The sequence below is a fragment of the Dreissena polymorpha genome, chromosome 9 (genome assembly GCF_020536995.1).
Source record: "Dreissena polymorpha isolate Duluth1 chromosome 9, UMN_Dpol_1.0, whole genome shotgun sequence".
Lineage (NCBI taxonomy): Eukaryota > Metazoa > Mollusca > Bivalvia > Myida > Dreissenidae > Dreissena > Dreissena polymorpha.
Genome location: NC_068363.1, coordinates 23074466 through 23089460, shown reverse-complemented (window position 1 = coordinate 23089460; position 14995 = coordinate 23074466). Strand labels below are relative to the sequence as shown.

Here is a 14995-nt window from a genome sequence, read left to right as displayed (position 1 = left end):
ATTTAGTTTTGAAATTTTGATATCGTATTTTAAGTTTTTATGAATCAAGTATGTATATCCGCTTTTTTGCTAAAACGATATCGCACTTGTTTCAATTTCTATGTAGATTGTTTCCATTATGTGATACCAAGTGGTAAGCTCGAGCATTGCTTCAAATGTTTATGTAGCACATTTCATTAACATTCGTAGCCTAATATTTACCATTTACAACTGTGCTAGAATAAAGACACGGTTAGCGATTAAATATGATTTCCTTAAAGCCACACACCATAAAATGAAATACATGTTAATCAATACATAAATATGCAATGTGAAAGTATGCCTAGTTTGCAAGTAATTAATTATTTTTTAAAATTTTAAAACCGAAAGTAGAATTTCTATACGTATACGTCCAGTTCGACAAACGCAATTATTTTTAAGTTGTAAAGCGCAAAAAAAGACGGATTTATACCTTGTAACCACCAGATGTATTCTAATTTGCATAGATAAAGTTCAATATATCGCCTAGTTAGCAAGTTATACATTTTTTTTCGGCGTAAGCTGCATAAGCCAGCTTTTCACCCTGACTTGACCTTTGTAAGTGTCCAATAAAATTCAAATAAAATTTCCCGCGGCTAGGTACGAATGAATACACTTCATTTATTCCATTGGCTGATTTGAGTATACCACCAGAACATTGGAAACATATCCGCGTCTTTGTAACACTGTTTTACTGTATGAAACAATTTTATCTCTAATGAAAAGGCTTAATAGATAGAACAGTTTTACACTCAATTCTCGACATCAATACAGTTTGTGCGTACACCTTTTATTTTCAGAGTATTACAAGCGCAAAAGCGTTTATAGTTAAAAGGCTATTTTCTTATATTTAGTACTTACTTCCATATTCCTGTCAACATGTTAACATGTAAAAGTATAAAGAGCAGTGGAAGCGAGGCCTCACTTTAAAGAATTGCATTTCAACCCGCGAGGTTTCGGGTCAAGTCGCGGACATTCAGAGTTTATATACAGGTCATCACCGGAGTTCGTGGTCAGTAAAATAATCGTTATATAATAAAGACGCTATCCGTGAACTAGGTGACCTGGAATTTTCTTTAGACCAGAAATATGTTAAAAGAAGATATTCAGCAATATAATTATGGTATGTCAATAATAGATTCTTAATGTGTTTTCAACAATACAATGATACATATTATTTTTAATAAATTTAACAATAATTATTCCACTATATTGCCTAATGTACTAAAGTGATATTATGAGCATGTAACAGTTTATAGGTGTCTATCGCAACCGTTGATTATTTTTGATGTTTCTACTTCATATACACTTATAGTAATTAATGCAGCATCAACATACTAAAACAATATACCAGAAAGAGAAAAATAATGCATTTGAATATTAACCGTACTTTCGTTTGACAACTGATCATGCGTTTACGAGTTGAACCTAAATTTAGTTTTAGTGCAGATTTGTTCATACGACACAAAGACACAATATTGTTTTACGGATCATTTCGGCTTACAGGACTGGGTGGGTCACGTAAGAATATCGAATATAAAATATATTTTTATAAACAACTGGTAGCAAGGTGAGTTGCAGATAATTGATCAGTAACCACATTTTAACTAACTATTTTGACCTGTTAATTCTTTTCAGCTCAATTCAACAGTGCAAAATGCCCATAATATCACTTTAAGCATGAGCACGATGATTCTCGATACTGTTAATAATCGAATCAAATAGCAATGCCCGACAGACCACTAAAACAGGTTTGTTCTCGTGTGGCCGGTTGACTCATATGTTTAAATTTCACTTCCATTCTTCTTTTGGTTTTCTGTTTTGTATCTATGGGTTTATGACCAGCAATATGTTATAATGTAAAATAAGCCGCGAAAACTCCCCGTAACATCCCGTACTGCGTGTGATGCAGCTAAGAACTGCACAGAAAAAGACATTCGCTATCCTTGATCTCATTCATTAAACTATATACGCCGTATATCTTTTTTAAAGATATTTCTTGTTAATTTTAAAACCGAACGTAGGATTTCTATACGTATACGACCATTTCGACAAACTTGATTATTTTTAAGTTTCAAAGCGCAAAAAGACGGATGTCTACCATGTTACCACCATAAACATTCTAATTGGCATAAATAAAATTAAATACAAATGCATTTGACGTTATGAATTTTAATGAGCGCCGTTTGATCATAAGCTTGAACGGACTTTTTGGTAAACCCGTGATACTTGTTTTAGGCCCACACGACGGGTATGTTTTAAAGTGTAGTCGGATCGGAATATATTACGATCATAACGGCATTGTTTAATACAATTTTGTCTGGTTAACTATATGAGATTTGAACCTTAAAATTGTGAGTGAGGTGTAATAATATGTTTTATATTATAAGTCGGTCAGTAATAAATTGTATAGTATTTGAGTATTGCACGTATTTTTAAAATAAGTAATGATTCTCTCTTAATTATCACGGTTTATTTTGTGTTTGAATATGTAGTCGATGATTTATCTTTTAAGTATATTATTTCAATATGGCCGTCCTATTGCTCATCACAAGTCTTAGGTTTCAGATCTTTCAAAGTACGTTTGTATAGAGGAAAGGAACAAGATGGAAGAAATTTATAAGATGACAATTCAGAACCATATCTGATATGTCAATACATCTGTTGGAAACATATGTAAACATGTAAGGGATTGTATGCATATATGCATTTGTTGAAATTAAAGTTAATGTGTATTTATTTGTGCAGCTAGACACATTTTAAAACAGGTATGAACACTATATTATCAAGTTATACGAGGATTGAATACACTACGATCAACGACTTCTTACATAAACTAAGCATATTCATGGAATGCATAACTAAATGATTTTTCGTTAATATTTGATTGTTGTTGTTTTAAGGATGGCTTCATGCGTGAAATTTTGAAGTTCCTATGAGAGAACTTTAATATGTGAGTCTTACCATTCTAATAATGGCAACCTTAATGCATGTTCAACAGAAAATACTATATAGAAAAGTTTGTGTATTTGCCCATTATGTTTATAGCCGTAAAAAATTAAACCTAAATTCATCAGCAAATTTACTAGTATTTTTGCAAATGGTTAAATCCATTTTATTGACGTTGACAAATATAGCCATGACGGAAAAGAACTTACAAAACAATGGTAAAATCATTACAAACATAACAAAACATTTATTGCTATGATATATGAATGAACTGAATATCCCAATTAACACACTCATTCACACACGTTTCTTAATTAATGATTCATGTTTAATAAATAAAAAAGGTTGTACAACACATCAGGTTGGAATAACCCGCGGGAATGGACTTACGTTCACTTGACGGTATTGGTTGATGCAAGCGTGGTCAGAAAAATTACAATGAACAAAAACAAGATATATTGAATGACCAATGAGCATTTTGCATCGGACTCATTCTTAATTAGTATTGGACATAACAAGTACAGGTATTGCAGCAGCTTTCATGGGTAAACCCACTTAATAGAGAGGATGGAATTCACACAAAAAGTAAATATGTACAATATGAAAAGGGAGATAACAAATTTGACAGTACTCCATAAATATTTGGACTGTCCGAATACGAATCTATTAAGGATGTGTTTAACCTTGTTGTTGATGTATTAGCTCATTTCTTTTTTTCTTAACCACACATCTGAATGTCTTCAAACAAACTTACTTCAGAATACTATTACAAACATTTTTCACTTGCGGGTACGTTGTACTTTTTACAAACTTGTGTATTTTTAACCCTGATGAGGTAAACCGATACAATAGTCGAACTGTTTGAGTACAGGAAATACATATAAACGTACCAATAATTACATGGTAAATTGTGCAATAATCCCGTCTGCATTGATATGATAAGCTGAATGATTACATTGTTAAAAACAGGGAACGCGCGTAGTATAATGACTCTTTTGTGTATGCCCTGTTCACCATACTTTTTAGCTTGTTCATGTTCGTTGTTGTCGTACTTATAAAAAAATACTTCTTCTACTTCTAACATTAAAAACAAAGCAAATGACAAAGCCGAAACATTCACGACAAAAAGCATATGACGCCATGAACATTACGAAAAGAACGTCATTGTACGGCGCGTGAGTCCTTCATTCAAGCAATGTTAAGATAAACTCAGATAATATCGAAGGGTTTTTTCAATTTCGTTTTCCCTGATATTGGAAAATAATATATATATATGTTTCAAAAAGTTGTAGTTTGCATGAAACAATAAGCCAGGACATCGAGAGGATCAAGAAGAACACTAACATCTTAAAATTATAACCTGGATATGAACGAAAGCTTCTTACAATGTGAGCACATACTTACATAAGGCTAAATTCCGTAAATAGTATATTCAAATGGTTAGCAATGCATTCAGTTTGAAATATATTCATATACAGATGCTCTTTATGTGCGCGCTTTTGAATGAAGTTAATCTCCCCTTCTGTTCCAATTTGGATGAATTGTAGAAAAAACGACGGACGAAACAAATATGTATTCTTTTGGCGAAAAGACAGATTGCAATCTGTGACAAACGCGGAATGTATTATTTGTACCCCTGCAGTTTTATCGGAAATAAACATGCAGCAGACGCAAGCGTCGAAATTATCCAAAAGAAAATCGTATATGCGTCCAACAATTTCTGAATAAAAAAAACAAGGAACCTTTATTTTGCTTCAACGTAAACACGTTGTGCAAACATACTGATTGTACATTGACGGTTCACTGACATTAAACACTCATTCGAAATTGTGTTGTGTTAATATTCATGTTCACAATTTACCAGCGCTTACACTTATCTGTTTTTAATATGAGAAATATTTGTTGGGTTAATTGATTACAATTTATTTCTCAAATTTGATATACATTTTAAGGTACGTTACAAATTGAGATGTTGATTTTACTTTATGTTTTGGTGTACTGCTGATTACAGATTAGTTGTACCGTTCTTGGAAATGTGGAAAATAGTAAATGTCATGTTTGTTTTCTAGCAGTGTGTGTATGCCTTGTTATCGTAAAGCGCACAATTTACAACAAATGAACCAATGGACCGTCTTTTATGACTTACACATTACTTTCTAATTATAATTGTTATCAATTTTTGCTTTTAAGTTAAAATTATTGTCAATAATTCTTATTTCAATATTGCTTGCATAACCGATTTGTTTTGCCTTTAACAATGTTGAATACTCAAAACAAATTAAATGTATAATATTATCAAAATTTGAGAACGTTTTATGGTCGTTACTTTGATATAGTATTTTTTCTGCCGAATTTAATCAGTTTGTATTATTGTTTGCTTCGTTTATTTCATTCAGTCAAACATAATTGTGTTAAATTCGCCAAAAATATTGTATTGAAGCATTCTTCGTTTTTGCCTTTTGAAATAATTAGCTGCTATAATTTTATGAAATTTTTAAAGTGCAAAATATTTTAAATAAAGCATCGCATCAAATGCATAATTGTCATAATTTATTTAATCATGCGTGTTGACTATTTATACATTATATTATGTCGGATTGAATTCCATAATAATACATATAGTTCGGTGTCTGATATTTTATAGATTAAAATGAAACGTTTTGTTTCATTTAAAATATTACATATACCACCATGTTTTTTTCTGTTTGAACTAATTGAACACCTTGTTGTCTTTTTAACAATATTAAAATAAGTAGTATATGGATATCTAGGACTTGCAAAAAATATGTATCTGGAGGTATCTGGATGAACTTATTTTATTTGGGTTCATTAACAATAAAGTAGAATGCATTTATAAAGGTGTGATTATTTGTATATACGGTAGGACTTTAATATAATATGGTTCTCAATTATTTAGTTGTAGTTTGCTGTTTTATTACTGCCAAATACATATTAGCGTTTGGTATATGTTACGTATACAATGTATACAATATATCCCGGGAAATAACGTTGTTGTGAAATATAATTATCTCCCTTGAAACACAAAAATACTTAAAAGTTCACTGTATCTTCTAGATCCAACGTATTTCCGCAGTTTCTCTAACATGGTGTTTGGGGTATTTATGAATCTTGATCGGATCGAGCCTAAAATACAACTATGGTTTCATGTTTGTAAATAAACGCTCATGTAACTGTCCCTCCTGTGTATGTAAAACTGTTCCAACTTTGGAGATGTGTTGCGGTGTTAGTGTGGGCCGGTATATAACTGTGAATGAACTATCTTCTTTTGGGGAGGCTGTTCGGCTAGCGCAGTGGTAAGCACGCTCGCTTCTCACCTAGGCGATCCGGGTTCGATTCTCGTTCCCGGCGCATGTGAGTTTGGTTGGTGGTCATCATACCGGACAGGTGGGATTTCCTCCGGGTACTCCGGTTTCTTCCCGCACAACACAAGACCGCCTCAAAATTAAAAAATCTTTCCGTAAATAATAAATAGTCGAAATTGCAGATATCAGTCAAAATTCGTCCCAAATTTCGTGAGTCTAAAATCTGATAAGGAAGGAGTGATGGGACACTCTCCGGGTCCTCACATAATGCAGCCTCGGGCGCGGAGGGACCTCATAAACACGGAAATACACACACACACTTCTTTTGGGGATTTCACTGTGTTTGACCTGTTGGGGACACTTGTATAGTTTTTTAAAATACACAATTTAATGAGCTGTATGCATGTGTGTTTACGTATATCATTTCCTGTGAGTCCTACCCGTCCTATGTTAAGACTTGTAAAAAACAACATTATTCACAGCATATGTCTAATTAATAATACATTCATTATAGTAATATGCAATTGTCTTCGTTGATTTCATAAACCATGCTGAGATAATACATGCAGTTTCAATCTGCATTGTCGATGGTAAAGTTATTAGTTTATAATGCGCGTAGTTCTAAGTGTGATATAATTATTTTTTTGAACAGAATATCAAAGTTACATTTTTTAAACAATGTTATCATCATCATTGTAATCATCACTCCATCATCACAATCATCATCATGATCATTATCATAATAATTATCATCGTCATCATCATCGTCGTCATCATCGTCATCGTCATCATCATCATCATCATCATCATCATCATCATCATCATCATCAGTAGAAGCATTATCGAAAGATAGTTTACAAAAACATCATCGCAATCAAGATAAGAAACATTATAACTGCCTACACAGACAACGACAACACTGTTTAACTATTGAATGTTGTTTAATAATCTCTAGTATTATACAATTTAAGCAACAAAAAGCCCAAACAATTAATAAACAATCCGAAACAACTGATTACTCGTAATTAATTAGAAACAAGGGCTGTTTGTAAAACATGCATGCCCCCAATATGGGCTGTCAGTTGTAGTGGCAGCCATGGTGTGAATACGTTTTTTGTCACTGTGACCTTGACCTTTGACGTAGTGACCTGAAAATCAATAGGGGTCATCTGCCATTCTTGAGACATCATCCGGAAACCATTTAACTGTGTCCGAGTAACCGTGACCTTGACCTTTGACCAAGTGACCTGAAAGTCAATAGCGTTCATCTGCGAGTCATGATCAATGTACCTATAAAGTTTCATGATCATTGGCATATGCGTTCTTGAATTATCAGTGAGTTATCATCCGGAAACCATTTTTCTAAGTTGAGTCACCGTGACTTTGATCTTTGACCTAGTGACTTGAAATCAATAGGGATCATCTGCGAATCATGATTAACGTACCTATGAAGTTTCATGATCCTAGGCATAAGCGTTCTTGAATTATCATCCGGAAACCATTTTACTGTTTCGGGTCACCGTGACCTTGACCTTAAAATCAATAGGATCATCTGCAAGTCATGATCAATGTACCTATCAAGTTTCGTGATCCTAGGCGTAAGCATTCTTGAATTATCATCCGGAAACGATTTTAATGTTTCGGGTCACAGTGACCTTGACCTTTGACCTAGTGACCTGAAAATCAATAGGGGTTAACTGCGAGTCTTGATCAATGTACCAATGAAGTTTCATGATCCTAGGCTTAAGCGTTCTTGAGTTATCAGCCGTAAACCATTTTACTATTTCGGTTCACCGTGACCTTGACCTTTGACCTAGTGACCTCAAGATCAATAGGGGTCATCTGTGAGTCATGATCAATGTATCTATGAAGTTTCATGATCCTAGGCGTAAGCGTTCTTGAGTTATCATCCGGAAACCATTTTACTATTTTGGGCCACCGTGACCTTTGACCTCAAATTCAATAGGGGTCATCTGTAAGTCATGGTCAATGTACCTTTGAAGTTTCATGATCCTAAGCCAAAATGTTCTTGAGGTATCATCCGGAAACCATTTTACTATTTTGAGTCACTGTGACCTTGACCTTTGACCTGAAAATCAATAGGGGTCATCTGCCAGACATGGTCAATCTACCTATGAAGTTTCATGATCATATGCCAAAGCGTTCTTGAGTTATCATCCGAAAACTGGTGGACGGACCGACCGACATGAGCAAAACAATATACCCCCTCTTCTTCGTAGGGGGGCATAATAATTATATGTCAAATGAACAATGTGAGAAAATGCATCTAAACTGTTGAATCTATATGCATTTTACAAATAAATACATTCATTTTGTTATTTTCATTGAAACCTAAATTTTATTGACCATTTATTGAGGGTATAGTTATTTCAGACGATCAAAACGACACGCCCTTTGCACACAAATCAAATATACACACATTAATATCTTAAATATTAACTAATCAAGTTGTGATAATTATAAAGAAAAAAAAACGGAAATCATAACTGAGAAATCATGCAATAGATATAGATGAAGTCAAATGGTTTGAGTATATTGCGGAATAAATGTACAGTTAATTGCGCATACTTAAACGCGCATGTGTAAAACTGAATCAAACTCTTAAATTATATAATTCCTCAACACAAAAGATAGCATTGAATTAAGCTATGTACACATTAATACCATGTACACAAAACGTTAACTCAATGTAATAAATAGTCTTATTGCGTTTAGTAGTGTGACACTTGCTCTGTAGCAAAAAGAAACATCGCCTAATCTTTTTTCATGTATTTAAACTCATGAATCTGAAGTTATTAACAATTTCGGAGCTAAATTGACATGATTTTGTTTATTAAAACATTCCATCAATTGAACAGCAAAGCTCGTGCGAATGTGTATCTTTTAAAGATGGATGTATATTAAAAATATAAATTTGTCATTGAATGTCACTACAAATTGGACTGAGATCATTTTAAAATCGAAATATTATTTGTCTACTCTATTGTTTTGTCAAAAAACACAAGTGGTATATTCAACGCCTTAGTATGAAAGCATAATGCTTTAGCTTAATTTCATGTGTGAAACAAAAACAACATATATTTTTGACACATAGTGTCAACACATTTTTGATGTTTACAAAGTGCCACATGCACTTCAGGACATTAAAAACAATCGCTTTATACTAATACAATGCCTAACAACAGCATACACATGTAAACGCATTTATGACATTGAGTCTGGACGTATACAAAGTCAATTAATTTTTATGTCATTCATACAATCAAAGAATCCTTAACAAACATCATCTTTAACGCTAAGGTCATCATGGGCAGTGTCATCAACGCCAACAATGTCACGTACAGACATGGCAAAACAGGAAAAACAGCCAGACTCTTCAAAGTTTTGGATTTGACACGCACTGTGCAAAAACGCAAATAAAAATACTTTATATGTATTTCAATAATCCGAGTGTCTTGAAGTCTATAGAAAGGAAGACAATCGAAACGATGATGCCATGCACTCTTTATAGGTAAAGTCAACGTAATGAATAGTGTACAGCTAAATACTCATGCTTCAACGCGCACTACTTAAATTGTAACACCGTGTTTGAAATTGTTTACTGCATGAAAACAAAGACATGCGTTAAATTAAAACATATAACATAACATTTACACAAAATATATACGTAATGTGATTATGCCGTTTTATTGCGTTTAGTAGTGAGACACGAAGAATCGCTGCCTATTTATCTTGATTTTAATAAATACATATCAAATAGTTTACTATTTAGGAGCGAAATTTCCGTCATTTTGTTCATTTTAAGGGGCCATTATTGTTACAGAAAAACTCCGGCGAATGTATCTCTTTTAAAGACTTGTGGAACAGAATCATATACGTGTCATTTGACTTAATACAAATAAGTTCAGATCGTTATAAAATAGAAACATTGTTGTTTCCAATATATTTGCTTGCCAAATAACACTTGTCGGAAATGCAACAACACACCTTGCATAATGTTATAGCTAAAGTGCATGAATAGAACAAACACAACATCAGTGTACACATAATGTAAAATAAGTTTTGATTTTTACAAAGTATTATAAACACTATAACGATTAAATAACACTATGTTTTTATTAATTAAATGTCAAACAACAACACACGCTTATTTATAAGAATGAATCTGGATTTATATGAAGTCCAATTGAAATTCGACTATATTTGAATCTTTCCATTAATTTAGCAAATATGTCATATGCATAATCTTTAATGCTTAAGTCACAGTGAGCAGGGTTATCAACACCACCAATGCAATGTACCGGCATCGTAGAATTAGATTCAGATTCATATGTTCGGAATTTTTTAACTACAACATTCGGCCGAGAAACCAGATCCTGTTGAACTAGAATGTATTCCTGTAGTAGGATTCGTTCTGGAGTATCAATACTTGAAGCACAACCAATTTCTAGCTCAATATCAATTGCATGCGGACATGTTGCCAGTCTGCTCACAAGGTCCCGTAATTCCGAGGGAAGCAATTTGTTAGAGTAGATATTCAAATACTTCAATGATCGTGGTACCTGCAGCGCAATGTATGTATTCAAATGTAGTGTAAGCGTCTCAAGCTGAGTAAGTGATGATAGCGACTGAGACAACGACATTGCATGATCCACTCTCAAACCTCTCTTTTCGCCACTAAGACTCAGTCTCTTGATGTGCAGACCATTCAGAACCTCACACAGGCCAGGGCTGTCGATAATACTAAGTGTGTCCAGCTGTGTGAGCGGTAATAGCGAATTCTTAATAGACTCGCATACTTTAGATTACAATCTCTTTACTTGCTACCCAAACTCATACTCATACTCCTAATATTAAGTGGGTCTAGCTTTGTGAGCGATGACAGCCACTGTTCCAAAGACTCCGCATACTTCCTTTCAAAACCTCCATCAATACCTCGCAGTCTCAGACTCTTGATACTCGGACTATGGAGAGCCTCCCACAGACCAGGACCGTCGTAATCCACACTAATACTTATTGTGTCCAGCTCTTTGAGCGATAATATCGACTGCTTCAGAGACGTCGCATACTTCACTCCAAATCCTCCATTCTTACTCAGATTCAAACTCAGACTCTTGATATTCAGACTCTGGAAAACCACCCACATATTAGGATTGTGTGCATTCACATCAACAGTTAGTGTATTCAGCTCTTTGAGCGATACTATCAACTGTTTCAGAGACGTCGCATACTTCTCTTCAAAATTTACATTGAAGCAACTCAGCCTCAGACTCTTTATACTAAGACCCTGGATAGCCTCCCACAGAACAGTGTTCGAATATTCTTCTATCACACTAACATCAAGTGTTTCCAGCTGTTTAAGCGATGATATCGACTTCTTCAGAGACGTCGCATTCTTAAATTCAATAATTTGGCCACTCAGACTCAGACTCTTGATACTCAGACCCTGGAGAGCCTCCCACAAACCAGGAGTGTCTTCATACACATCAACATTAAGTGTTTCCAGCTGTTTGAGCGATAATATCGACTGCTTCAGAGACTTCGCATTATTCACTGTCAAACCATGGTCAAAACCACTCCAGATGCCACTCAGACTCAGACTCTTGATACCTAAACCATGAAGAGCCTCCCACGGAGCACGATTGCCATTGTCCACATCAATACTAAGCATTTCTAACTGTTTAAGCGAGGCTAACGACTGAGACAACAACTCTGCATGATTCACTTCTCTCATACGTAGAATCAGACTCTTAATATTCAAACCGTGAAGAGTCTTCCACTGATCAGGTGTGTCATCAAACACTTCAATACTAAGCATTTCTAGCTGTTTAAGCGAGGATAACGACTGAGACAACGACTCTGCATGATTCACTTCTATCATACGTAGACTCAGACTCTTAATATTCAAACCGTGAAGAGTCTTCCACTGATCAGGTGTGCTATCCAGCACTGATATACTAAGTTTGTCCAGCTGTAAGAGCAATACAAGCGTCTGAGACAACGACTCTTTATGATTTTCTCGAAAAGCTTTACAACGATCATCCAGACTCAGACTATTGATATTCAGACCATTGAGGGCATTCAACAATTTGTCATCAAGTAAGGACACTGCTATTTTTTCATTTTCTGTTCTTATTATTACATTGCCAGTATTAAATAATATGCTGACTGCACCCTTTACGCACGACGTTATTTCACAGTCAATCAGCTCAAACTTCACCTTATGATCAAGTGTCAGCAGACTGCTGAGTAGACTGCATAGCAACGTATAGGAACATTTGACAGTCTGTAATTCAATGTACTCTATAGAGGGCAGTGTTTTGCACTGGCTTGGATCTGTACTGATTTGAACAATCCAGACTGGAAATTCCAATGAGGTCACACTGGCAGAATCTGAAAACAAAACAAAATAAAAATAATATTTAGTGAATATCATGGTCACATTAGTTTTATATTTACGAATTGAAACATTGACATTAATCAATCGTCAGATCATATTCCAATACCTCTAAATATGTTAAATGTTAAATGTGTTTTATTTAATTAAACGCCTATATCTATACACAAGTGCATATTCAGTGGCGTTTTACAATACACTGAAAAACATAATAAACACGTACAGAGCATAAAATCACAATCAGTTTACAAATAAAAAAAATTGCAATAATCAAGCATTTAAAAAAATGAACATATAAACAACGTAATTATGATTAAGATATATAAATCATTCGTCGAATAAATAAAAGTGTAAAAAAGTAAACTATTATAAATTAATACTATATAAATTAACATAAATATTTTACTAAAACACGCGAAGAATAAAAGTATATTTATGTGGTAGTGAACATAATCATGCATGCATACTCGAAGTAAGTAATGCGAAGGTTACAGAAACATTGAGTTAAAATCACTAAAAAAAGTATGTTTTAAGATTCTTCTTAAAGGCGTTAATATTGTCAGATTTACGAATGTACGGTGGTAAAACGTTCCACAACTTTGGACCAATTGTTGAGAAACTTCTGTCACAAAATGTCTTTCGTTTGTTGAACGGGACTACATAACACGCATCCAGTCTGTCAGCGGACCTCATGCCTGTGCGACTGGATGTATACGGTGTCAGGAGTTCTTTTAAGTACTCCGGTGCTCTTGAAGTATGGCAGTTATACATATAACACAAAATTTTGAAGTTAATTCTGTATTTAATCGGTAGCCAGTGCAAGTCAAATAACGCCTGTTTGGAACTGTCGAATTTCCTCCGTTGTAGAACCATCTTTGCACACATATTTTGAATACGTTGTAACTTTGTGAGTTCATGATCTGCAATACCATATAGGATAGCGTTGCAGTAATCCAGATGCGAAATGACAAGTGAAAGAACTAAGATTTCAGTAGCTTGCTTGGTGAGATATTGACGAATGCGTTTAATGCGAAGAAAGTTTATCATTGCAGTTTTACATTTGCGTGTAACATGTTCATTAAAATTGAGTGTTACATCTAAGAAAGCACCTAAGTATCTTATACAAGGAACTTTGTGTACCGTGTCACCAGCAATATCTATGGTTTGTGTTGCACATTTGTTTAACTGTTTTCTGCTTCCAAACATTATAAACTCGGTTTTAGACGTATTCATTTTTAATCTGTTTTTGTTCATCCAGTCATTTATCACTATTGCCGAGTGTTCGACTTCTCGGATTGTATCGGCTTCGTTGGAGCTAGAAGGGCGAAAACACTTGCTAGCGATGTGATCGTCTGCGAATCCATATAAAGCTATGGACGGGGGGATAACATCGAACAATGTGCCGGCGTAAGCGAGGTACATCCATGGGCCTAAACAACTTCCCTGAGGAACACTACAATCTAGAGCACGGCATGACGACAGCATATGAAGCATTAAAGTGGTGCCGTTTGTTTTGATATTTTCAATTGCATTAATCTTATTGTTCAAATGGTTCACTCAAATTATTCATACATGTACGTTTAGCATATGTGTACTCGAGTGTTATATTTACACTGTGTTTTATACTATATTAATTTAAATTATATATGTACTTGTTGATATCAATATTGAAATTCTAATTCACTGCATTTGTCGTATGATATACACATTTTTATTATAGCACATTTCCTTATCTTTATTCACAAATAAAAGACAATCATGGGTTTATATCTAAACACCTCAAAACAAGTTTCGCCCCTATAGTTTGTATAGTTGACATACAAAATAAAATAATTCCCGTAAAATAAGAGAAAATAAGATAATTTATAGTAAAATGCCTATCATCGAACATAACAACAAAGCTTTGTTTTAAAAAACAGGGACAAAGGCCTCAAGGCGGTCTAGTCTACAGGGAAATAACTAATCTGAAAAATGGTGAAAGGGTTTATAGGCAAGTACATGCATGCTGCCTTGTAACATTCTCATGTTATTTCCTTGCATATGCTTTATGCTTCATACCGACTGCATTGTTGCATATGCTGCTGAAGAAAATCATTGTTTGTTAATGCTTCACCAGGCTAATGTGTCGTCTCTTAATTATTATTGCTTTTATCATATGTGTATTATTGTTTTTGCAAACTGTTGCTAGTAACTGCATCATTGAAATGTCAATGTATTGCTATTTTTGTTTGTGACCTTGACCTAGTGACCTGAAAGTCAATAGGGTTCATCTGCGAGTCATGATCAA

General features: G+C 34.3%; 1 protein-coding gene across 1 annotated transcript in view; it reads right to left on the bottom strand.

Moving 5' to 3' along the window:
• LOC127845915 (uncharacterized) overlaps positions 1-14803 on the bottom strand; it is a 462977-nt gene extending 448174 nt beyond the window's left edge. The window contains exons 1-2 of the mRNA XM_052377093.1: positions 14767-14803; positions 7424-12704 (exon numbers count right to left, since the gene is read on the bottom strand). Of these exons, the coding sequence (XP_052233053.1) occupies positions 11128-12704; positions 14767-14803 (1614 nt within the window). The 3' untranslated portion in view covers positions 7424-11127. The remainder of the gene's footprint in view (positions 1-7423; positions 12705-14766) is intronic.
• Between the last annotated feature and the right edge of the window lie 192 nt (positions 14804-14995).